Source organism: Puma concolor, chromosome A1, assembly GCF_028749965.1.
Source record: "Puma concolor isolate L17-30 chromosome A1, mPumCon1.1.hap2, whole genome shotgun sequence".
NCBI classification, from domain to species: domain Eukaryota; kingdom Metazoa; phylum Chordata; class Mammalia; order Carnivora; family Felidae; genus Puma; species Puma concolor.
The window spans coordinates 219983122-220008269 of NC_141667.1; the positions used below are offsets into that span (position 1 = coordinate 219983122).

The window sequence follows — 25148 nt, forward strand, 5'->3', positions numbered from 1 at the left end:
CTGCTAAATTACTAAATGTTATATGTATCTTAAACTTTCTAAATGGAGGTAGCGGTCTGGATAATAAAAACAATTAGAAGATAATGCCTGTGATGTTACAGGAGATAAATGAAAACAAATGCCTGTGATGTTAACAGGAGATAAATGAAAACAGAGTACTGTTTTACATCAGATATGTATTTCTGTATGTGTATTTTAATGAGCTTTTGAGTTACTTCAGAAGGAAGTCTGAAAGATCTTCAAATTCAAGGTGGCAGCAGTAAAAACCATTTAATCATTTACTATAGCCCAAACGCTGGCGGCAGGAATGTTTGCTTTTTTTTTTTTCCTCCTCTTCCCTTTCCGCGGGTCACTGCAAGTCACGTGATGAGTATCACATGACTCGGTCAAAGGATCTTTTCCTCTCGCTGCTTGGGGGAAAAAAAAAAAGCAGAACCGTTCTCCAATTAAAGCTGTTAACGTGTACTACGCTGTTTCCTTGTTGGATTTTCTTGTTCTCTGCTGCTACTGTAAAAACAAAATGAGTGGTAAGATTTGCTGACTGTTTTTGAACATTCTTCTTTCATTTTAAACATAGAAAGCATTGCATTAATCTGAAGTCATGCCTTGTGTGTGTGTGTATGTGTGTGTGTGTGTGTGTGTGTGTGTGTTCAATAGATGCCAAATGTATCGCAGTGCAAATATTTTAAATTGTGGCCATGTAGTTATGAAAAGATTAGACTCTGGAGATAGAATGATTTTGCATTCCACAGAATCTTATTTTCCAGCGCCTTTATTTCACTAGGTTTTCTTTTTACCGCTAAAATCTGAATATTGGCATCAGATTATTTGGAAGCCATTGTGAAAGCTTGGAAGCTCTTTATAAAGAGAATGTGTAGCACGTCAGCAGCCCGTTGCATTTTAAGAATTTAAACTCAAATTCGCAGTTTCATCAAAAAAAAAAGCCCTCTTAAATGTGAATGTATGCTAATAAAAAAATAAGAATTAAACTTGAAATAGATGAAATATCGCCTTTATTAAATCATTGATGGCACTTTTTAAGAAATGGAGGTGAGGGCTTCTCAAATTTCTTAAGACAATTGGTGAATAGAATTGTTTCCTCTTTTAGGTTTTGGAATAGGTAATATGCCCCTAAAAATGATTAATAGCTCTATGATTTGAGGTAGATTTTGCTTAGGTCATATAGATTATTAAGGAGCTGCTGGGTGTATCTACAGTTGTTCAGATACAGCTTCTCTTCTACCAGATGGTACAATCTGTAACAGACTTGGCTTCTTTATTGGAACAGAATACCCCCTCACTGCATTTAATAAGGGTTGTAGTTAATCTTTTAGTACTTTCGGTATTTTATTCCAATAGTTCTTTCAAAAGTATTGTTGAAACTAAAGAGGTAAACAAACATTTGCATTAGTAAGCATGCAAGGTTTTAGGGGTTTAGACAGGAATATTCCTGTCCGTAGATAGGAATAGCAACTGAAGTGGTGCTGTAAATATTGTAGTTCTAAATTTATATTTACTATGTTTATATAATGGGACTTAATGTGTTCATTGTTGAATGTTGTTTCACACCAGTATTTTAGATACTAAATATGGTATTCATGAATTGTCTTAAAAAAATTAACCATGTAACATTTCTGCCTCAGGATAAGATTATTTACTTGCTAGAGTGAAATGATTACTTCATAGAGAAATGAGTTAATCATTATTCCTGGACTGCAACTAGTAATGTGTTTTCTGCTGGTTTATTTTAGGTTCAGTTTGTTTTGTTGTTTTCAGTATCAGACTTAAATATAATTAAAGAATAAAGTAGAATTTTGTACTACTAAAATATAAGTATGAAGTAGTTTTGAAAGTATATGGTTTGAACTGTAACTGTGTAGTATTTATATATTAATATTTTTAGTAAAAAAAGGGCAACCCAAAGCAACTATGTAGTTTTGCAGTTTTAAATGTAATCAGCAATAACTTATTTTTTACTCTGGGGGCTAAAAAACAGCAACAAAAACTTATTCTAATGACTTGACTTAAGAATTAATTTGAGGGCCTCCTGGGTGGCTCAGTTGGTTAAGCATCTGACTTCGGCTCAGGTCATGATCTCACAGTCTGTGAGTTCGAGCCCCGCGTCGGGCTCTGGGCTGACAGCTCGGAGCCTGGAGCCTGCTTCAGATTCTGTGTCTCCCTCTCTCTGACCCTCCCCATTCATGCTCTGTCTCTCTCTGTCTCAAAAATAAATAAACATTAAAAAAAAATTTTTTTTTAAAGAATTAATTTGACAGGGATTCCTGGGTGGCTCAGTCAGTTAAGCATCTGGCTTTGGTTCAGGTCATGATCTCGCAATTCATGAGTTCAAGCCCTGCGTGGGGCTCTACTGACAGCTCAGAGCCTGTAGCCTGCTTCAGATTCTGTGTATCCCTCTCTCTGTGCCAACCCCCCACCCCCCAACCACCACTTGTGCTCTCTTTTTCTCAAAAAATGAATAAACGTTAAAAAAAATTAAATTTGACATGTGAAAGGAACCACAGCCCCTGGCACATTTGGTAGAAGCTCAAAAATACTAATTTCCTTTACTAAAATTGCAAATAGAATTTTCAGTGAATTGTCCTAGTTCCCAGCTAAATTTCACATGCTATAAATAATACCTACGCCAGTAGTCAGGTTTCAAAAAACTAGTTTACTGTAGTTTTATATGAATTAGCCAATAGATGTAAACCAGCATTATCTTAAAACTATTCTCATTTTCTGTTGAGTCCACCATAGAGAAGTTAAAAGGTAAGTTCTGGATGAAGCCTTTCTGGCCTAGAGGTATAAAGCCCCTCACAAGTTTTATTTTGTAAATTAATTGGTTAATTTTGGCTTAAATGTAGGAAAATCCTGTTCTTTCTTACTCTTTATTTTTTTAAGATAATGAAGAACTTAATTTTCCTTAGAAACATTGGAGCATAGTTCTTAAGTCTCAAATTACATCAGTTGCACTAATGCATAGTATTTAAATGTTCACTAAATATGTTGTAGAGATATATCCTTAAATGAAACTGCCTGGTTTTTGATCTTTATACTACCATTAGGGCAAGCTTAACCTCTCTGCCTTAATTTCCACATCTGGAAAATGGGAATAGAATGATTGTGAGGAGAAAAAACAAAAAACACCTAACACATAGTAAATTAGCGTTAGCTATGTATAATTAGCTATTCTAAGAAAATATTCTGAACAACTTCATATATTTGGTGGGCTTGTCTTGGATGGGAAGATTATTTTGTTGAAAAAGTTATTTTTATAGTCATATAGAACATAATTTGGTAGTCTGCCCCCCGCACAGGCACGTACCTATACACTCCTTACTTCCTCCTAACCACTTGAGTCTTTAACCTTTTCTCTCCCTTCCATCTTCCACCTCTTTCTTTCCCCGCCCCCCCACCCCATTTCAGCTCTCTTCACTCTCTTGTCTTCTTCTTTACCCTTCCCTTTCTCCTGTTATCTCTTCCTTCTTTGCCCCCTCCCCTCCTCTTATGCCTGTATTTCTCCTCCATCCCTTCTTTTCTCCTCCCTCCCCTTAGCATTTACCCTCATGTACCCCCCCCCCTTTTCCTGCATTCTCTTTTCTCTTTCCTTCTTACCACTCACTTCCTTTCCCCCGTCCCCACCACGAACCACTTTGTTGTTTGGTTGTTACTCCCCTCCTTGCCTAAGAGAGGAGAGTGGCTGTAATCCGAATTTGCTGTAACCTCCATGCTCTTCATTCTGTTTTCCTGAAGTATGTGTAATGTTACCAGTGAAATTTATTTCTTTTCTGCCCTATGATTAAGTTTTTTCTCCCTTTTTTTTTTTTTAAATAATTGATACCCATTATATGTACTCTGCAGGTTGAAATTCCACATACAAAAAGAACTCTTCCCCCATTACATTCTTCATTAGAATCTTGGGTACCTTTATTCCTAAGAAATGAGTGAGGCTCTTTGATAATGTTTAATCTCAAGTTATTAAAAACTAGTGGGTGAGGGGACAATGCAGTCTAAAGTTACAAAGAGAAAAGGATCTGAAAGTGAGATGCTTCTTTCAAAAAGTCGCATAAAACAAGATTTGAGTTACTAGAAAAAATAAACACATTTTACAAATGTGCCTGTTTTATCCCACAAACATTAAGAGAGGAGAGATAAATAAGATAATCTTTATGAAAGTTATCTGGAAAAAGGATAACAGTAAAAATGAAAGAAAATATAGAATGAGACAAGCTGAATTTTCCTTTTTTTTTTCCCCAGAACTTTTGACTGTAAGAAATAAAAATTGTTCCTTGGCTAAATATGCATGTATAGGATTTTTCTAACTGTTCTCAAACCTCCACAGACCTGACTTACACATTACACAAGAGGCTTTGAACACTAACAAAGCAAATCCCAAATATCTTCTTCCTTTTACTGCTTTTCCCTCTTGACTTTTTTTTCTATTGTTTTTCAAAATACTGCTTTTTATATTTTTCACTGATTTATATGCACAGTTTAGTTTGATTCTGGTCAGTGTTTCTGAATTTGCACAATCATAAGATTCACTAGGTATATTTGTAGAGTAAATACATTGACTCAAGACCCCACTGTAAGTATAATAAATGGGAATCTCTAGAAGAACCTGGAAATTGATGTTTTAGAAAGCTCCCCAAGTGGCTGTTGTGATCACCAGAAGGGTTTGAGAAATACAACTGCAGGTAAATAGTACTCATTGTACTTTACAGGATAAACTTTTATGTTTTATAGCAGGTGAATCATCTGAATTTCTTTTCATAGTAACACAGTTACTGTTAATTTGAGTGTTTAGTTTAGATGAAGTATTCAAAGTCTAACTCAAATTGTTTTCAACTTTAGCTTGCTAAATAATCCTGGATTAACACATCATTTCTGTGATCTCTTCAGGTCCTGCTCAGGTTCCAATGATGTCCCCAAACGGTTCTGTGCCTCCTATTTATGTGCCTCCTGGATACGCCCCACAGGTATGTTTTTATGTTCTTGTTATATCTACATAATAGGGATCATAATGTTATTGTTTTGACTTTAATTCAGATAAAAAATACCATTTCAGTACTGAAGCTTAACCCAGTAGAGTATACCTTTGGTAAGCCTATTTCAAGTATTTTTTTTTTATATTTCTTTTTTTTTTTTAACATGTATTTATTTATTTTTGAGAGAGAGAGTGCATGAGAGGTAGGGGCAGAAAGAGATGGAGAGAGAGAATACCAAGTAGGCTCTGCACCGTTAACACAGAGCCAGATACGGTGCTCAATCCCATGAACTGTGAGACCGTGACCTGAGCCAAAATCAAGAGTCAAGACACTTAACACACTGAACCATCCAGGTGTTCGTATTTCAAGTATTTTAGTATGTTTAGTATATTTGGACAAGAGGAAAAATTAAGTTGACAGCATCATCGTTTGGTCTTGTCTTTGGGTGTGGAATTATAATAGGAAATTAATTCTAGAACTTTATTTCCCTGAAAATGTGAATAATGTAAGTACTATCTTAAGGTTTAAAGGGCCTACACTAACATTGTTTTAAATTAATCATTTGTTTAGAAGTAATCCTAGACAGTGTTCCATCCTTATTCATGTCTCACAGACACCCATCATAATTGCGTGGCACATTGTGGTACATAGAAGAAAATTTAGACCTATAGACCTACAGCTGTAAGGACTAAGGGAATTAGTATCATCACACACCTAATAATCCTGTCCTATGTATGCATCACTTGGGAAGCTCTGACTTAAAGAATAAGATACAGCTAACTTACTTGCACAGGCAAACCAAATTAAATTGTAAGGTCTCAGGTGTTCAGTATCTTCTGCTCCTGAGATTCTGTGTAGTCTGCACTCATTGTCTCAAATACTTTTTGGAAATACTCAGTTTCTTTTTTTCGCACTAGAATTTACACTTGAAATTTTCTTCAGGCCCTCTCTTACTTCCTCCCTAATTATGTCAGAATATTGGTAGGATATTGTGGTGGATTCACTGTCCTTTCTGTGAAGCCCCATACTATGAATGGCAGAAGAAGACAATTTTGGTGAAGAGAATGGAAGTAGTATGAGAGTTAGAGTCAGAAAAGCTGGATCCATATCTTATTTCAGACCTTGCTGGCTGCATAGCCTTAGACAAATCAACTTCCTGAAGTCCCTGTGCCCTAACTGTAAGATGACATGATAACATATATGAGATAACATTTGAATAGTATTTGTAAGCTTTTCAGGAGCTGTCTCTATTTTTGTTTGACATATTGACTCTTTAATTTATTGTAGTCTGCATTCTGTCTATAGTATCCTGCTAAATCTGCTCTCTGATACGTACCAAACTCAAAGCCTTTTTTCCAACATAATCCTCTTTGACCCCTAAACATTTGACACCATTGTTAGGATTTACCCTGGATTTCCTTGACATAATGCTGTCCTGATTCTTTCTGCTTTTCTAATTGTTCCTTCTCAGACCTTTCTCTATTTACATAAAGACCATATCTGGTCTTTTCTCTCTGGTGTAGTTCAGTTCAACAAACATGTATTGAATGCACCATGTACTAAGCTCCGTATGTGGTGCTAGTGATATAAAGATGTATTTGGTGCTACTGACAATTTATTTTGGTGCAACTAAAGAGTATCCTGCTGTTCTCTCCAGTAACAATACCTTTTATTTTTATGGCAAATTCCTACCCTTCTCATTTCATTTAATCATGACCTTCTAAAAGTAGATTTCCTTGGGGGCGCCTGGGTGGCGCAGTCGGTTAAGCGTCCGACTTCAGCCAGGTCACGATCTCGTGGTCCGTGAGTTCGAGCCCCGCGTCAGGCTCTGGGCTGATGGCTCAGAGCCTGGAGCCTGTTTCTGATTCTGTGTCTCCCTCTCTCTCTGCCCCTCCCCCGTTCATGCTCTGTCTCTCTCTATCCCAAAAATAAATAAACGTTGAAAAAAAAAATTAAAAAAAAAAAATAAAAGTAGATTTCCTTGAATGTTTCCAGGTGCCTCTCCTTTTGGGTTCTCATGGCAGACTATGTATATCCCTCTTTTGATGAATTTCTCACACTGCTTAATTATTTTTCTCTCCTGAGAAGATCATGAACTCTTAACAGTTCCTGTACTTAGCAGTGTTCAACAAATATATATTGAGTGCTCATATATGTCAGGCAGTCTTCTACATAATTATGAAATACCCATGAATAAGAGACACAGATCTCTGTCTCTGTGTAGTTAACATTCTTGTGGAGAGAAGAAAACAATAGCATAATACATGGATAAATTATGTCATGTGTTTGGTGGTAAGTGATGGGGTTAGACAAGGAAAGAAAACAGAGCTGGTTACATTTTAAAATAGGGTAGTCAGAATAGGCATCTTGGGAAAGGTGACATTTGAACCAAGTGTTGAAGGACAGGTAGGAGTTAGCCATGTATTTTGGTGGGGTGGAAGAAGAGGATTCTGAGAAATAACCAGTGCAAATGGCCCAAGATGAGAACATGCCTGGGAATGGCAAGCTGGCCACTCTGGCACTACTGAGTCCTCAAAGTAGTATAGTAGGTAATGAGGTCAGGGAGGGAACAGGACCAAATCATATAGGACTCATAACTTTATTTCCTCAATGCTAAGAACAGCATCAGTCGTATAGTAGGGACCCAATAAATATTTGTAAATCAATCAAATAATCATCCAAGTTGAGGTTCTTTAGCTTTATTTAGGCCAAGAGCCACTAAAATAATTTTCTTGTATTATTTCTTTTATCTTCTCATTTCTGTCCCTATAAAGTACCTTTAGTTAGCTTGTTCACTCAGTGAAGTCTAGATTTCTTGACATAAATAAGGTCTTACACAGTTCTGTTTTAGTATGTGTTTGTACCCTTTTCTTGGTATGTCTAATTGCATATCCATTTTTGCAGGCAAGTATCCAAATCACCCCAATAAAGCAAATATTGCAATAAAGGGAGTCAAGTGAATTGTTTGATTTCCCAGTGCACATAAAAGTTACATTTATGGAGCGCCTAGGTTTTGAACCTTTGACTCTTGATTTGCACTCAGGTCATGAGCCCAGGCTCATGGGATTGAGCCCTGCTTCATGCTCTGCACTGAGGGTGGAGCCTACTTAAGATATTCTCTCTCTCTCTCTCTCTCCCTCCCTCCCTCCCTCCCTCCTTCTTGCCCCTCTCCCCTCACCTCTCTTTCTAAAATAAAAAAAAAAAAATTATGTTTACACTATATTGTAGTCTGTTAAGTGCACAATAGCATTTTGTCTTAAAAAGTGTACATATTTTTATTTAAAAATATTTTGTTAGAAAATGCTATCATCTGAGCTTTCAGTCAATTGTAATCATTTTGCTGGTGGAGGGTCTTGCCTTGATGTTGATGGCTCCTAACTGAACAGGGTGTTGCTTCCTGAAGGTTGGGGTAGCTATGGTAATTTCTTAAAATATGACAACAGTGAAGTTTACCACATTGATGGACTCTTTTTTTTTCCACTAACAATTTGTCTGTAGTATGTGATGCTGTTTGATAGTATATTTTACCCACAGTAGAACTTCTTTCAAAATCAGTCATTTCTCTTAAACTCTACCACTGCTTGCTTCATAAACTACGTTTATGTAAAATTCTGAATCTTTTGTTGTCATTTTAACAGTCTTTACAGCATCTTCATCAGGAGTAGATTCCATCTCAAGAACTCACTTATTTTTGTTCATCCATAAAAAGCAGCTCCTTGTCCATTAAAACTTTGTTGTGGGATTGCAGCATTTCAGTCCCATCTTCAGGCTCCGCTTCTAGTTGTGGTTCTCCTGCTGTTTCTCCCACCTCTGCAGTTACTTCTCCACTGATGTCTTGAACCCTTGAAAGTCATCCATGAGGGTTGAAATCACCTTCTTCCAAACTCCTGTTAATGTTGATATTTTGACCTCTGCCCATGAATCATGAATGTTGTTTTTTTTTTTTAATCATGAACATTCTTCATGGCATCTAGAATGGTGAATCCTTTCCTGAAGGTTTTCAATTTACTTTGCCCAGATCCATTAGAGGAATCACTATCTATGGCAGCTATAGCCTTACAAAAAGCATTTCTTAAATAATAAGACACGAAAGTCAAAATTACTCCTTGATCCACGGGCTGCAGAATGGATGTTGTGTTAGCACACATGAAAACGACATTAATCTCATTGTACATCTCCATCAGAGCTCTTGGCTGACAAGGTGCATTGTCAGTGAGCAGTAATATTTTAAAAGGAATTTTTTTCTGAGCAGTAAGGTCTCAACAGTGGACTTAAAATAATTCAGTAAACCATGTTGTAAACAGATGTGCTATTATCCAGGCTTTATTGTTCCACTTATAGAGCACAGTAGATTTAGCGTAATTCTTAAGAGCCCTAGGATTTTTGGAATGGTCAATGAGCATTGGCTTCAACTTAAAGTCACCAGCTGCATTAGCCCCCAACAGGAGAGTCAGCCTGTCCTTTGAAGACTTAAAGACAGGCATCAACTTCTCTCTAGCTGTGGAAGTCCTAGATGGCATTTTCTTCCAATAGATGGCTGTTTCATCTATGTTGAAAATCTGTTGTTTTATTAGCCACCTTCATTAATTATCTTTAGCTAGATACTCTGAATGACTTGCAGCTTCTGTATGGCACTTCTGCTTCCCTTTGTACTTTTGTGTAATAGAGATGGCTTCTTTACTTAAACCACATGACCTAACCTCTCCTAGCTTCAGACTTTTCTTCTGCAGCTTCCTCATTCCTCTCAGCCTTCTTAGAATTGAAGAGAGGGCTGTACCCTGGATTAAGTTTGGCTTAAAGGAAATGTCGTGGCTAGTCTGATCCTTTATTCAGACCACTAAAACTTCTTCATAGCAGCAATAAGGCTGTTCGCTTTCTTACCATTTGTGTGTTCACTGCAGTAGCACTTTTAATTTCATTCAAGAACTTTTCCTTTGCATTCACAACTTTGCTAACCGTTTAGTACAAGAGGCCTAACTTTTGGCCTAGGTTGGCTTTCAACAGGACTTCCTTAATCGTTTCTTTTTATTTAAAGTGAGAAACATGTGACTCTTCCTTTCACTTGAACACTTAGAGGCCATTTTAGGATTATAATTGGCCTAACTTCAATATTGTTGTGTCTTGGGAAATAGGGAGACCTGAGGAGATGGAGATAGCAGATGGGGGAACAGCAGTTTGATGGAGCAGTCAGAACTCACAACAACATTTATTAGTTAAATCTGCCATATTATGTGGATGCAGTGCAGTTCATAGCACCCCAGACAATACAGTAGTAATATCACTGATCACCTTAGCAAATATAATAATAATGAAAACGCTTAAGAGGTGCCTGGCTGTCTCTGTCAGTAGAGCACGCAACTCTTGTTCTTAGGGTCATGAGTTCAAGCTCCACATCAGGTGTGGAGCCTACTTTAAAAGAAAGAAAAGAAAAGAAAATGTTTGAAATATTGTGAGAATTACCAAAATGTGACACAGAAACTCCAAATGAGCAAATGCTGTTGGAAGAATGGCACCAATAGACTTATTTGCCATATGGTTGCCACAGGCTTCCAGTTTTTGAAAAAATGCAGTATTTATTTGCAAAGCTCAGAAAGCACAGCACAATAAAACAAGGTATGCCTATATTCACACACTCACCTGATATTTTCCTTTCTCCATGGTTTTGTTAAAGCTATTGTCTGAGGAATGCTACTCATTTGCTCATTTCTGCCTATAGAAAATCTACCCATCCTTAAGGACCTAGGTCAAATTATTTGTACCACCTCTTAGTTATATATTACATGCCACCAGTATTATAATTGTGGGATTTTATGGGATTTTACATTCCTTCAGGATAGGAGCTTCCTTTTAACTACTTTTGTTCTAGGAATAACTCAGATGCGGTTGATATTTCATAAATATTTGTCAAATAAGTGAATAAACTTAACAATAATCTTACTGGAAGGATTATGTGAGGCTAGTGGGGCTACTATTATCTACCTTAATTTAAGATTAAGACTGTCTCTAGGAAATGTATCATTTTCAAGTACACAGGGCTAATCAAGAAACAAAAATCTATAATCTCATCATTATGGAAATAATCTAAGTACTCACTATGTAAAACTGGATTCTAGCATTTTGACATCACTGTCAAAATAACCCCCCATTTCCTAGCATCCACGATTTCTAAAGTTAGAAAACAGTTATAAAGAGCCAGGTTCTGGGCACAGCTAAGCACTTAGTAATTGTCCAAAATTTGACACATAAGGAAACATAATTTTCTTAGCAAATATGGAACCTGGGAGTTGAGCCAAATGTTAAGACACATAAATAGCTATAATAAGTATAGGTTGCATGTGGCTCAGCAGGAACCAAATGGCACACATGCTAAGTGCGTGAATCCCGGAGCACCTCACCTGGATGGCTCAGTTGGTTAAACGTCCAGCTTCAACTCAGGTCATGATCTCATGGTTCCTGGGTTCGTGCTCTGCATCGGGCTCTGTGCTGACAGCTCAGAGCCTGGAACCTGCTTATTCTATGCCTTCCTCTCTTTCTGCCCCTCTCCTACTCACACACGCGCTGTCTCAAAAATAAATATAAAAATAAATAAATAAATAAATAAATAAATAAATAAATAAATAAACAAATAAACATAAATTTTTTTTTAATTTAAATGCATTAATATTTGTCATCTATGGCCTTCTTTTAGACTTTTATGCAGTTATCTTCTTTTTTTGCAACAGGTTTCATTGCCTCTAATCCTTGCATATGTATGTGTATCTTTTGGTGAAAGGCAGTGATCTAAAGAGGGCCAATAATGTATGTTTGCTGTGTTATCATGTAATTAAAGTACATACTAATAGGATTCAGCAAATTTATGCATCCTAAAAAGTTAGGTCAAGGAAGTAAGGACTACAGAAATAAAAATCCAGTGTTGGGATTGTTTAGCTCTTTTGCTGAGGAAATAATAATATTAGATACCTTAGAGCATATTGGGGCAGAAAAGTAAAAGGTCCCAAAGATACATAGATCTTAATTTAAGATTAAGATCAAGATTTTTTTTTTAATTTTTTTAATATTTACTTTTGGGAGAGAGAGAGAGCACAAGCAAGGGAGGGGCAGACAGAGAGGGAGACAACAGAATCCAAAGCAGGCTCCAGGCTCTGAGCTGTCAAGCACAGAGCCCAACACAGGGTTCGAACCCACGAACCAGGAGATCATGACCTGAGTCAAAGTCTCAGACGCTTAACTGCCTGAGCTACGCAAGATTAAGATCAAGATTAAACAAAAGTACTTACGGGAAAAACATACGAAGAAATTATGATTTACCTAGGATATATCAGCCTTTAAATTTGTGATGTTTGCACCAATGGCATGCCCCTATTAAGTTTAGAAGCACTTCAGATATTAACTCATCATTTACTCATACATATATTTTAACTTCATTTTTAACAACATTAGGGTATCGGTAACTTAAGGAATAATTGGTTCTGTTTTTCTCATTTGAGATTTGCAAAACCCAAACCTATTAATGTTAAAGTTGCTAATATTGTACTGTACTTCCTCTGTATTCTTATTCAAGACTTCTATATTATTGTTTATTTTATAATCTTTGTACTTTATTGCTCTATACTTCAGCATTCTACTCAAAAGTAATGGGAACCTCCATTTATTCTGTTTACCTTAAGTTTTGAAAAGAAGGTTGCTATTATAAAAATGTAAAATGCCCTTGCCTTGAGAGGCATAGAGTTCCTAAAGACAGTTTTCCCCCTTTGCCAGTAGTGAACAAAAATAGTTCTTAAAATAGTCACTTAATTTTTAGTTATATAACGTATATTGTTGGGTCAGAAAATGAATCCTCATTTTTAGAAATCATTACTTTTTAAAAAGCATTTTTTATTAACCATGAAACTATATAAGATACTGTCCAATATGAGAGACCTAAAACTAGTTAAAATGATATGCAGAAAGAAAAATTGTTCACTAGATTCTTAAATATAAAGGAACATTAATTTTACGAACAAGCTAATAGAAAATAGAAAATGTATTCAGTGATAATGCATAAGTATAGTTGTATATCTTAAATATATATTTTTCTGATCATGATTATGTAGAAAACTTGGAAAGGGTAAGAATAGGGCAGGAAAAAGAATTGCACTGAATGTTATAACCTAGAGTCACACTCTGTAAACATGTATTTCCCTTTAGCCTTTTGATGAACTACAAAATTACAAACATAATTTTAGACATAACCTTAATGAGCTTTATAGTTTAACAAGAAAGGGAAGCTTGTGAGAGACTGACCTGCTTCAGCAGAAGCAGAAATATGTGCCAACTGAACTAAGATATCAAATGGGGAAACAAAACCTATAAAACTCAAAACACAAAGCAAACTCAGACACAGAAAACAGATGGTGATAGGAGTAAAAGGAACTTAATTTACTGGCAAATTATACTAACTTAGAGACCTGAAGAGCATTGCAGCACAGAATAACACTTGATATTTTAGTGATGAAATTAATGATTTATCAAGAAAAGATTATAGACTACCTGAATGGGATGCCTGAAAGGCAGCATCAAAAGTTCTCTCCTGCCTTTCTTTAATGACCCCCCTGTTTTTTTATGGAATGTGTGTTGTTATGGTGATGAGAGAGTACCTAACAGGAAGGGGATTGTAGATCTCATAATGTGGGGAAAGGGGCTGTGTCAACTTCAGGAAAATTTCAGATTACTTCTTTGAGCTGGACTTGGGGTTTCACTTTGCTTTTATGTCAGCACACAGCAGTGAGGCCTACTTTTTTCAAAGATTTTACATACCTGTCTGATCTCTGTCTTCTCTGTCTCTCCTTGGGAGAACAGCTGAAAGCCATGAGCAGCAGTGTAAGGGACTGCAAGGTAGTGGGGCTTAGATGTTTAGGTGAGGACAAAGAGTTATAATAGGAGTTGGAGAGAAAGGTTGTGGTTACTTACTGACATTGTGTATGTATATATAGTTAGGTATATAAATAAATATCTGTTGAATGAGTGGCCAGAAATACCTATATTATTATTTAATAACTTAAAGTGGGAATAGTTTTAGGTTCAGGGTGAAGCCATAGAAGTAGGTTGCTAAAAATTAAGCATAAGCAAAGGTTGTAAGAGTTGAGGAAGTTCCAGAATTCTAATAGCATGGTGGTGTTAAGAGGGGGGAGAAGGTAATGTGGCATTCTAGTAGAACTAATGGAATACATTATTTCTGATCATATCATTGATTCAGCAAATTTCTTTGAGCATCTGCCATATCTAGGACTTGTTCCAGGTATTAGGAAGAAGATGGTAAGCAGAACAGATTTGTCATTTATCATATATTCTGATGGAGAACACAGATAGTAAATACAACCTCCTTTTTCTGCAGCCCCTTTTAATTATGTTTGTGTTCAATAAAGGGGGGAAAACAGAGCTTTGTCTCACTAGAAATTGTGTGGCATATGTGGTTAGATGGTCAGATCTATGCTGATAGCCCTATTTAATTCTATTTCATTGTCTTATCTTTGTTTTAATATTTTTTAACAAAGACTAATTTGTATTGTATTTTATCTTTTTTTTCCCACAATTTGTTGATTTTCTTTTAATCATCACCATTGGTGTACCCTGTTAATATAAAATTAAGTGTCTACATGGTTGGTTATTTGTCAGCAGCTGGACTTAGTGGATAGTTTTGTGCCCCCAGCCTCATCCTAAAGCTACTGGCTGTTCAGATGGTTACTTGAAGTGGAACAGTTCTCTACACTTTCTTGGTCCTAGTCTGCCTGGTTGTGTTTATTTTGGGTTTTTTTTTTTTTCTGTTTCTTAGCTTTCTTTTTTAAAATTGTGTTAAAATATACATAACAAGGGGCGCCTGGGTGGCGCAGTCGGTTAAGCATCCGACTTCAGCCAGGTCACGATCTCGCGGTCCGTGAGTTCGAGCCCCGCGTCGGGCTCTGGGCTGATGGCCCAGAGCCTGGAGCCTGTTTCCGATTCTGTGTCTCCCTCTCTCTCTGCCCCTCCCCCGTTCATGCTCTGTCTCTCTCTGTCCCAAAAATAAATAAACGTTGGAAAAAAAATTTAAATATATATATATATATATATATATATATATATATATATACACATAACAAAATTTACCATTATAACTTTAAATGTACAGTTCAGTGGTGTTAAGTATATTCTGTGTTGTACTCCCTTCACTACCATCTGTTTCTGAACTCTTCAGTTGCAGAACTGAAACTGTACCAAATAAACAATAGCTTCCTATTCTTCTTTCCCACAGCTTATCTTTGTATTTTAAATGTTCGTTTTCAGAAGAAAAGTGATTTTTAATTTCATAAGTAATTTAGCCATTTCTATTTAACCAGTGAGATATCTCACTTGTGTTGTGAAATTTAAAAAGACCCTGGAGGACAGGTACCTGTGGATTCTGTGTCTACAAAATGGATATGACATGGAATTAAAGCCAAATTGCAAGAGTTCAAATACTGGCTCCTCCACTTACTGCCTGTGTGATCTTAGTGAGTTACTTAGCATCTGTATGCCTCAGTTTCCCCATCTGAAAAATGGAGATAATAGTACCTATTTGTAATATTGTTACAAGCATTAAATAGTTAATACATGTCCCTTGAGGAACTTACAGTTAAGTTATAAAACACATGCATTTGGAAAGTTACAAACACTACAGTGTTATAAATACCTACCAAGTGATACAGAATAAATGTAATAGAAATGATAAGAGGGAGAGGTCATTGAGATTGTGGTGTCGGGATAGGGTTCATGGAAATCAATCAAAAGAAACCTTCTGCAGACCCCTAGCCCCGCATGTCTACCAACATTTGGGGTTACATGTTCTGCCCTCTCATCTCAACTAACACTCTTCCTTTTCACCTAGAACAGAGACAGACTTTCCTGCTCCTGTCTAGACCCAGTGCCCCCATTGGAGTCTTGGATCCCATTCCCTTTTGCCTGCATTTTCTTCTCTCTCTTACACATCATCAATTTCTTATTCTCTGATGGGTCATTCTGATTAGTATATTGGCATGTTGTAATTGCTCTCCCTAAAAACAAATTTTAAGGTATTTGATTCTACTACTACTAGCCACCACTCTATTTCTGTGTTCCCCTCTGCAGGAATAGTTCCCAAAATTGGGCTTTTATCTCTCTAATTCTGCTCCCCACTTTGTCTCTTACCCACTCCAGTCAGGGTCTGCCCCTGTGATTAGGGGATGAGGACCAAAACTGTCCTCATCCAAGTCACAGTGACTTTCACATTGCCAAATCCAGTGGTCAGCTTTGAGTCTTCATTTTACCTGACCTTTCAGCAGCAAAGTTGATCTTTCCTCCTTGATACACTTCACCAAACTTCCAGACTCCACAGTCCTCTTCCTACCTTGCTTGCTTGCCCTTTTGCAGTCTTTTCAGAGCTACAGACTAGTATATCTAACTACATACTCAACATTTCCACTTAGATGTCTCATAGACGTAAGCAAATTCATGTGTCCAAAACCTAAAACTCCAAATCTTACCCCCCAAAATAATTTATTCTACCCTACAGCCTTCCCCTTCACAGTTGATGGAACACCACCCTTCCATAACTTCTTGTTCTCACTTCTCCAGTGGTGTCATCAGCTAATCTTGTTGTTCTGCCTTCAAATATATGCAGAATGAGGATGTCTTTTTACCACCTGCTCCAAGCCACCACCATTTCTTGCCTAGATACTGCAATAGCTTCCTGTTTTCCTTGGTTTCCCTGTTTTTTTCCCTTGCCCTACAATCTTTTCTCAACTCAGTAGCCAGAGAGTAATCCTATTAATTGTAAGGTTATATCAAGATTTCTCAACTTTGACACTACAGACATTTTATTAGGCCCAATAATTTTTGTTATAGGGAATTGTCTGCTGTGTTGTAGGGTATTGAGCAGCATCTCTGACCGTTCTACCTGCTAGATTCTGGTAGTATCTGCCCCCAGTTGTGACAGCCAAAAATGTCTCCAGATACTGCCAAATGCCCTTTAGCGGGACAAAGTCACCTCTGGCTGGGCACCAGTGGCTTATATCACCCTTCTGCCCAAAACTTTGTGATTGTTTTCCCTTTCACTGAGAGTAAATACTGAAGTCCATGTATTTAATAGCTCATACGGCCCTACCTGACCTGGCCACTCCCTTTAACTCTTTGACCTTACCTGCTTCTACCCTTCCTTCTTACACTGAACCAGTTGCACTGACTTCCTACTAAAGCTACTTATATCTATTAGAGGCTTTGTTCTGTTTTCTCTGCCCAGAACACACTTCCAGATTTCTCCATGGCTAATTCCTTCAGTTCTGCTCAAATTTCATTTTGCCAATAAGGCGTATCCTAGTCACTCTATCTTATCTGCAATCTGTCCTACTCCCACGATACTTCTGGTCTCACTTACCTGTTTTCCCCCCCATAATATTTATCACCTTGCAAAATTATATAAATGATTTACTTCTGTTTTTGTGTTTATCATCCCTATTAGTGTATGTGACCCTACGAAGACATTACTCACATTAGTTTCTTGCCTTAATTATTACCAATGTCTTTGTTGTGGTCAAAAACAAATTATTTTTTAGGGGTGCCTGGTCAGTTAAGCATCCAGCTCTTGATTTTGGCTCAGGTCACGATCTCCCAGTTTGTGAGATCGAGCCCTGCTGTCAGTGCGGAGCCTGCTTGGGATTCTGTCTCTCTCGCGCTCTCTCCCCCTCCCCCTGCTCAAGCTCTCTCTCAAAATAAAAATAAATAAACTTTAAAAAATACTTTTAAAATGAATGGAGAAGGTAAAGTTAGAGCTAGATATGGAAGGATGGATGGGATTTGTGTAGTTATAGATTAAGGGGAAGCAAAGAGTAGAAGAAAGATGGCACAAACAAAAGTCCAAGATACAGAAATGTATAGGTCTGTATGAAGATAGGTTTTTAGTATACCAGCCTGACTGGAGTTAAGGGTTCAGGATTTGGTGTAGAAGAAAAATACATGTAGGAAGGTAGGTTGGAGCAAGACTGAACACAGTGTCAGAGAATATGGACTGTAATCCTATCAACAATGGGAGTCATTTAATATTTGTGAGTTGGAGAGTTGATAATGGTGAAAGTAGTGTATTGCAACAGACACTGGTTTGGCTTATTCAAAATCCACTCCAGGGGCGCCTGGGTGGCGCAGTCGGTTAAGCGTCCGACTTCAACCAGGTCACGATCTCACGGTCCGTGAGTTCGAGCCCTGCGTCGGGCTCTGGGCTGATGGCTCGGAGCCTGGAGCCTGTTTCCGATTCTGTGTCTCCCTCTCTCTCTGCCCCTCGCCCGTTCATGCTCTGTCTCTCTCTGTCCCAAAAATAAATAAACGTTGAAAAAAAAAAAAATTAAAAAAAAAAAAAAACAAAATCCACTCCAGACTCCTAATGTCCCTTCCTGTGGGTTAGAGGCTGAAAAGCTATGGTTTCCAGATTGTCCAGCTAGGGATCCAGATATTTCATTTCTACCAATTACACACACTTGTCTGAGGCTTTAAATTCAAAACTGAGTTAAAATAGGGAGAAAAGCAGGATATGTGACATTTATTTTGCTGGAAGCAAGGCATTTATAGTTCTAGAGTTAGTATGTAAAAAACAGCGAAGTCATTTGGTCTTCTAGTCCTGTTACAAGTCCTCTCCTACTCCAACAGGTAAGGGTAGTTTAATAGGCTGTTTTAATTGTAACTATAATTTTTCTAAAGCAATAATTATTTATTTGTAATTTAAGCTTATCTATACCTAAACAAGTGTGTTTTCTAATATTTTTATAATATTTTTATATTGTTATATTATTTTTATATATTTTTATATTACAATATATATTTTATAAATTTTTATATATTTTTATATATATTTATAATTTTTTATATTTTTATAATTATATATATATAATTATATATAATTATATAAATATAATTATATTATATATAATTTTTATATTTTATATATATATATATATTTTTTTTTTCAACGTTTATTTATTTTTGGGACAGAGAGAGACAGAGCATGAACGGGGGAGGGGTAGAGAGAGAGGGAGACATAGAATCGGAAACAGGCTCCAGGCTCTGAGCCATCAGCCCAGAGCCCGACGCGGGGCTCGAACTCACGGACCGCGAGATCGTGACCTGGCTGAAGTCGGACGCTTAACCGACTGCGCCACCCAGGCGCCCCAATATATATTTTTTATATATATATATTTTATATATTTTTATAATACAAAAATTGCTATTCTTTTTTTTTTTTTTTAAGTTTATTTATGTAATCTCTACCCCCAGCATGGGGCTCAAACTCATAACCCCAGGGTCAAGAGTTGCATGCTTTTCCTATTGAGACAACCACGCACCCCCAAAATTTGCTATTCTTAAGAAAACTTGGGGTGCCTTGGTGGCTCAGTTGGTTAAGCATCTGACTTTGGCTCAGGTCATGATCTCGTAGTTTCTAAATTCTAGCCCTGCGTCGGGCTCTGTGCTGACAGCTCAGCCTGGAGTCTGCTTCAGATTCTGTGTCTCCCTCTCTCTGCCTCTCCCCCACTTGTGCTCGCTCGCTCGCTCTCTCAAAAATAAATAAACATTTTCTTTAAAAAAAAGCTTTTAGGGGCACCTGGGTGGCTCAGTCGGTTAAGCGTCCGACTTCAGCTCAGGTCATGATCTCGCGGTCCGTGAGTTCGAGCCCCGCGTCAGGCTCTGTGCTGACAGCTCAGAGCCTGGAGCCTGTTTCGGATTCTGTGTCTCCCTCTCTCTCTGACCCTCCCCCATTCATGCTCTGTCTCTCTCTGTCTCAAAAATAAATAAACGTTAAAAAAATTTAAAAAAAAAAAAAAAAGCTTTTAATAAATAAATAAAAAGAATAGTAGGGGCGCCTGGGTGGCGCAGTCGGTTAAGCGTCCGACTTCAGGCAGGTCACGATCTCGCGTTCCGTGAGTTCGAGCCCTGCGTCGGGCTCTGGGCTGATGGCTCAGAGCCTGGAGCCTGTTTCCGATTCTGTGTCTCCCTCTCTCTCTGCCCCTCGCCCGTTCATGCTCTGTCTCTCTCTCTCCCAAAAATAAATAAACGTTGAAAAAAAAAATTTTTTTAAATAAAAAATAAAAAGAATAGTAAAACTTGTTCTTCCTGAAAATATCAGGATTCGCCTTTAAGTTAGCACTTTGCATTTCAATAATTTTCTGTTTCTTTAGGAAGGGGAAAAGTATTATTGTTGATTTCTTATACCTTGATAGTAATGTTGTAAGTCTAAAAAGGTAAGGGCCCTTGGGGCACCTGGGTAGCTCAGTCGGTTAAGCATCAGACTTCGGCTCAGGTCATGATCTGTATGTGGGTTTGACCCTGCGTCAGGCTCTGTGCTGACAGCTCAGAGCCTGGAGCCTCCTTTGGATTCTGTATCTCCCTCTCTATCTGCCCCTTCCCTGCTTACTCTCTGTCTCTCTCAAAAATAAATAAAAGTTTAAAAACAATTAAAAAATAAATAAAAATAAAAAGGTAGGGGCCCTGTTTTGGTAGAAGAATTGCTAATTTTGAGATAAAATCCTATATCCGGAAGGCTTTCCTTGTAGCTCCAGTGAGGTTCAAAGGGAATAAATCTGTCATTTTAAAAACTCCTTTCCTACAGTTTAAACCCCATTTCAAAAAGGTATGATTTCTAAGATTAGGGCATGGGTTAGGGCCAGAATAATGGTTAGGGTTAGGGACAGTGTGAGGATATGTGCCTATTATCCAGTACTTCAGAGACCTCTCCAGAAGGATAACTTCAGGGTTAAGATTAGAGGTTAGAGTTAGGCACATACCCTCACACTGTCCCTAACCCTAACTCTAACCATTATTCTGTCACTAAACCGAACCCTAATACTAGATCTGAGGGGAAAAAAAGATTTGGTGTATATATAAAATGGAATATTACTCAGCCATAAAAATGAATGAAATCTTGCCATTTGCAACAACACAGATGAAGCTAGAGAGTATTTATTATGCCAAGCAGAATAAGTCAGAGAAAAACAAATACTAGATGACTTCACACATATGTGGAATTTTAAGAAACAAAACAGGGGCACCTGGGTGGCGCAGTCGCTTAAGCGTCCGACTTCAGCCAGGTCACGATCTCGCGGTCCGTGGGTTCGAGCCCCATGTCGGGCTCTGGGCTGATGGCTCAGAGCCTGGAGCCTGTTTCCGATTCTGTGTCTCCCTCTCTCTCTGCCCCTCCCCCGTTCATGCTCTGTCTCTCTCTGTCCCAAAAATAAATAAACGTTGAAAAAAAAAATTAAAAAAAAAAAAAGAAACAAAACAAACGAGCAGATGGAAAAAAAAAAAAAAGGAGCAGAGAGGCAAACCAAGAAATAGACACTTAACTATAGATAACACACAGATGGTTACAAGAGCGGGGGCGGTGGGGTGTGGGGAGTTGGCGTTAAATAGGTGATGGAGAATAAGGAGTGCACTTGTGAGGAGCATCCAGGGTTGTATGGAAGTGTTAACTCACTATATTGTACACCAGAATCTAATTTGACACTGTATGTTAACCAACTGGAATTAAAATAAAAACTTTAAGAAAATATATAATTTCTAAAACTGAAAGCCACAGATACTTTGCTTAACTGGGAGTTAATAATATATTAGGTGTTTGTCTCCCTTGAAAGATCCTCAACTGTTAAAATTCTCCTGGTCATGGTCATAAGAATTTTGTACCTAAATGCAATATATGGTTGATTTTAGATATCTGGATCCAGTTTTTTTCCCCATATCTATTTCACAGTTTGTGTTCTTTCCACAACTTATTCCTACCCATAATATGGAAAAGGAAATTAATTCCTAATCCTGTTGTTATTTAACCCAAAAATTCCCTTGAGTCTCCTTTTGTTGTTAACGCATCACTAAATGCACATAACACATAGGAATAAATACCTGATATTGTAGTTCATTATTTGTATTATTATTTAGCTAATCTCATCAGTGTTTTAAGATTTATATTGCATTGTATAATAAAAACTACCTCATCTTGTTCACTACTAATTCATGTGTACTTAGTGTATTTAATATGAACTTCTAGTGAACTTCTAATGCTATAAAAATTCCTACTCCTAACCTTTTACAAAAGAATTGCTTATATCTTATGGAAGAAATGTTTAATGTTCAATTTGTAGGTTATTGAAGACAATGGTGTTCGAAGAGTTGTTGTGGTTCCTCAGGCACCAGAGTTTCATCCTGGTGGTCACACAGTTCTACACCGTTCTCCACATCCTCCTCCTCTGCCTGGTTTCATTCCTGTCCCAACCATGATGCCCCCTCCACCACGCCATATGTACTCACCAGTGACCGGAGCTGGAGACATGGCAACACAGTATATGCCACAGTATCAATCTTCTCAAGTATATGGAGATGTAGGTAAGATAAAAAATATTCCTATTTTATGGAATTAGTTCTTCTTTACTTGGATAGAACAGATGCTGTCTATCCTCCTATTATATAAAAAAATGACCAACCTAGTGTCACACTTATGTTCTCTTGCCCCAGCACTGTGTTAAGTATTTCATTCTCATGATCACCCTTCAAAGCAAAAAGTAAACAAAATCAAAAAGGTAAAATAACTTATATCATGCAGCAATATTTAGTGAGGATGTGTTCAAACCAGAGCTTTTCTTCTCTGTCTTGCCAACTAGGCTCTGAGGAAAGTTTTCAGCCAGGAGTAATCATACTGTTGTTAAATCCTTAAAGCTGTGATGCCACTTACCAAAGTTGCTAGGTTATGTAAAGGATTGAAAAAACAAAATAAGGTACAACATTGGCCCCCAGGGAGTTAACAAATTATTGGGAAGAATAGACAACCACACACACATCCACAAAGAAGTAATCTTATTCTTTCCTATGGGTTTAAATACCATATACTAATTCCTCTCAGATTTGTATCTCCAGCCAAAACCTGGCCTCTAAGCTTCAGAAGGCTTAATTTCTTCTTGATACCTCCACTTAAATGTCTCATGCATCTCAGTTATATTGTTTCTAAACATAAATCTCAATTATGTAGCCTGCTTTTTCTCTGTCGTCTTTGTCTTGATACCTGATACCACTGCCACTCAGTTTGCTCAAGTGAAAGACATATAGTCAAATTTGATTGTTACTTCTTTAACCCCTGCATCAATTGTTACCAGCTTTACTTTCAGAAGTTTCCCAGTTTTATCTACTTTTTTCCCCACTTCTACTCAAATCTAGTCCACTGTCAGCTCTTGTCAGAACAACTGCAAGAGCTGTTTTCCAGTTGGTTCTCTGCTGTCATTCTTGCCCCCAGCCATCCAAGCTCAGCCAGAGTGATCATTTTAAAATATAAATCTGATTTCTATTTTTATTTAAACATTTCATTTTATTTAGAATAAAATCCTGAACCTTGCCTTAGACCAGGAGTTCTCAACCTCTGTACTCTTGATATTTGGGAATGGATGAGTCTTTGTTTTGGAGCACAAAACTGCATTGTAGGATATTCAGGAGAAGCCATGCTGTCTACCTACCAGATGACAGTAGCATATCAACCCACCCTCCCCTATCCTCACCCAGTTGTGACAACTAAAATTATCTCCACACATTGCTGAATGAACCCTATGGGCCAAAATTGGCCCTGGTTGCAAACCACTGGCCTGGATAAGGCCCTGCCCTGTGGCCTCTGATTGCTTTGTTCCACTTGTCCCCATCCCACCCCCTTCAGCTTTTCAAAACCTCCAAGCTCTTTTTGAGAACACCATGTTCTCTCCGCCAGGAATGCTCTTTTCCCTTTTCTGTAGAAGGCTCTGTTTTTTTTCCCGATAGATTTCAGCTTTCATAGAGACCCTCTGTGGTCTTATCAGTCACTCACACTGAAACCTGTTTCCTTCACAGAACTTAACACAATTTGATTTTGTTTTAATTTGTATGTCTGTCTTCGTTGTTTGACAGTAAACCCCCTGAGAACTAAATCTTTTTTATTTGTCACCTGCACTTAGTAGTATCTATCATTAATGTTTTGTAAATTTACAGAGTAAACAACTCTAAATATAGAACTTTAGGGGCGCCTGGGTGGCTCAGTCGGTTAAGCGGCCGACTTCGGCTCAGGTCATGATCTCACACTCCGTGAGTTCGAGCCCCGCGTCGGGCTCTGTGCTGACAGCTCAGAGCCTGGAGCCTGTTTCAGATTCTGTGTCTCCCTCTCTCTGACCCTCCCCCATTCATGCTCTGTCTCTCTCTGTCTCAAAAATAAATAAACGTTAAAAAAAAAAATTAAAAAAATAAAATAAAATAAATATAGAACTTTAAATACACAGCATAGCCTATAAGCAGTATCTTATATGTTATGTTATGTATCATATATACTTTTCAAACTTAACTTCTGTTGCCCAAGTAATGCATATTGATTCTGTGGGTCTGGATGGAGTTTGGGTTTCTGCATCTCTAACAAACTCCCAGGTAAGGCTCATGCAGTGGTCCAGTGAAAACTTGAGTAGTAAGAGTTTATACTACAAATCAGTCTCATTCTTCTATTATGACTTATTTTTAAAAAGGTGTTTGAGAAAATTACAATAAAAAACTAGATGTGATAATTATTGCTATTTCGCATTGTTAGAACCCATTGTTGTTCAGAGGGGATATTAGAATACATGGATATGATTCATAATGTTGTGAAGGAAAGTGAAAAATACAAACCCATTAAAGGGTACAAATTTAAAAACTAGCTACCCGGTGATGGAAGACAAGAGTCGTATTGTATTTAAGATTATAAGCCAAAGCATCTACCACTGGATCCAAATAACAGTTTTATAACCAGTAGCTGCCTCCGTGAAAAGGAAATTCTAGCTCCTTCATATAAATATATGCACAATATGTATATTTGATATAAATGTTCAATCAATATTTTTATGTCTAGCATTTTTTCATTTAGGCTACTTAAGGCTTAGTTCAAGAGTGTAGCATGATGATACTCCCTGCTTATGGCTGAAAAGTACTACATTATGTGGATATGACATTGTTTACTCATTTATTAACTGATGGGCATTTGAGTTGTTTCCACTTTTTGTCTATTATGAATAATGATGCCTTGACAGTTGTAAACAAGTAGACAGGTTTTCACTTCTGGGTATATATCTAAGAGTGGAATTGCTGGCTTATATAGTAATTTTATGTTTAACTTCTTGAGAA

At 37.4% G+C, this 25148-nt stretch overlaps 1 protein-coding gene and 1 long non-coding RNA gene across 8 annotated transcripts in view; one reads left to right on the forward strand and one right to left on the reverse strand.

Moving 5' to 3' along the window:
• LOC147584775 (uncharacterized) overlaps positions 1-13572 on the reverse strand; it is a 39844-nt gene extending 26272 nt beyond the window's left edge. Inside the window, exon 1 of the long non-coding RNA XR_015253290.1 lies at positions 13518-13572. This is a non-coding gene — a long non-coding RNA (uncharacterized LOC147584775). The remainder of the gene's footprint in view (positions 1-13517) is intronic.
• The window catches only part of FNDC3A (fibronectin type III domain containing 3A), a 149152-nt gene that overhangs the window by 76180 nt on the left and 47824 nt on the right, over positions 1-25148 (forward strand). For 6 of the 7 annotated variants that reach the window (XM_086712189.1, XM_086712182.1, XM_025924140.2 and 3 more), the window contains 2 exons: positions 4903-4979; positions 22133-22373. In XM_086712189.1, coding sequence (XP_086568315.1) covers positions 4903-4979; positions 22133-22373 — 318 coding nt within the window. Of the gene's footprint in view, positions 1-379; positions 528-4902; positions 4980-22132; positions 22374-25148 lie in introns of those variants that run through there. The other variant, XM_086712206.1, reaches the window with a different exon arrangement.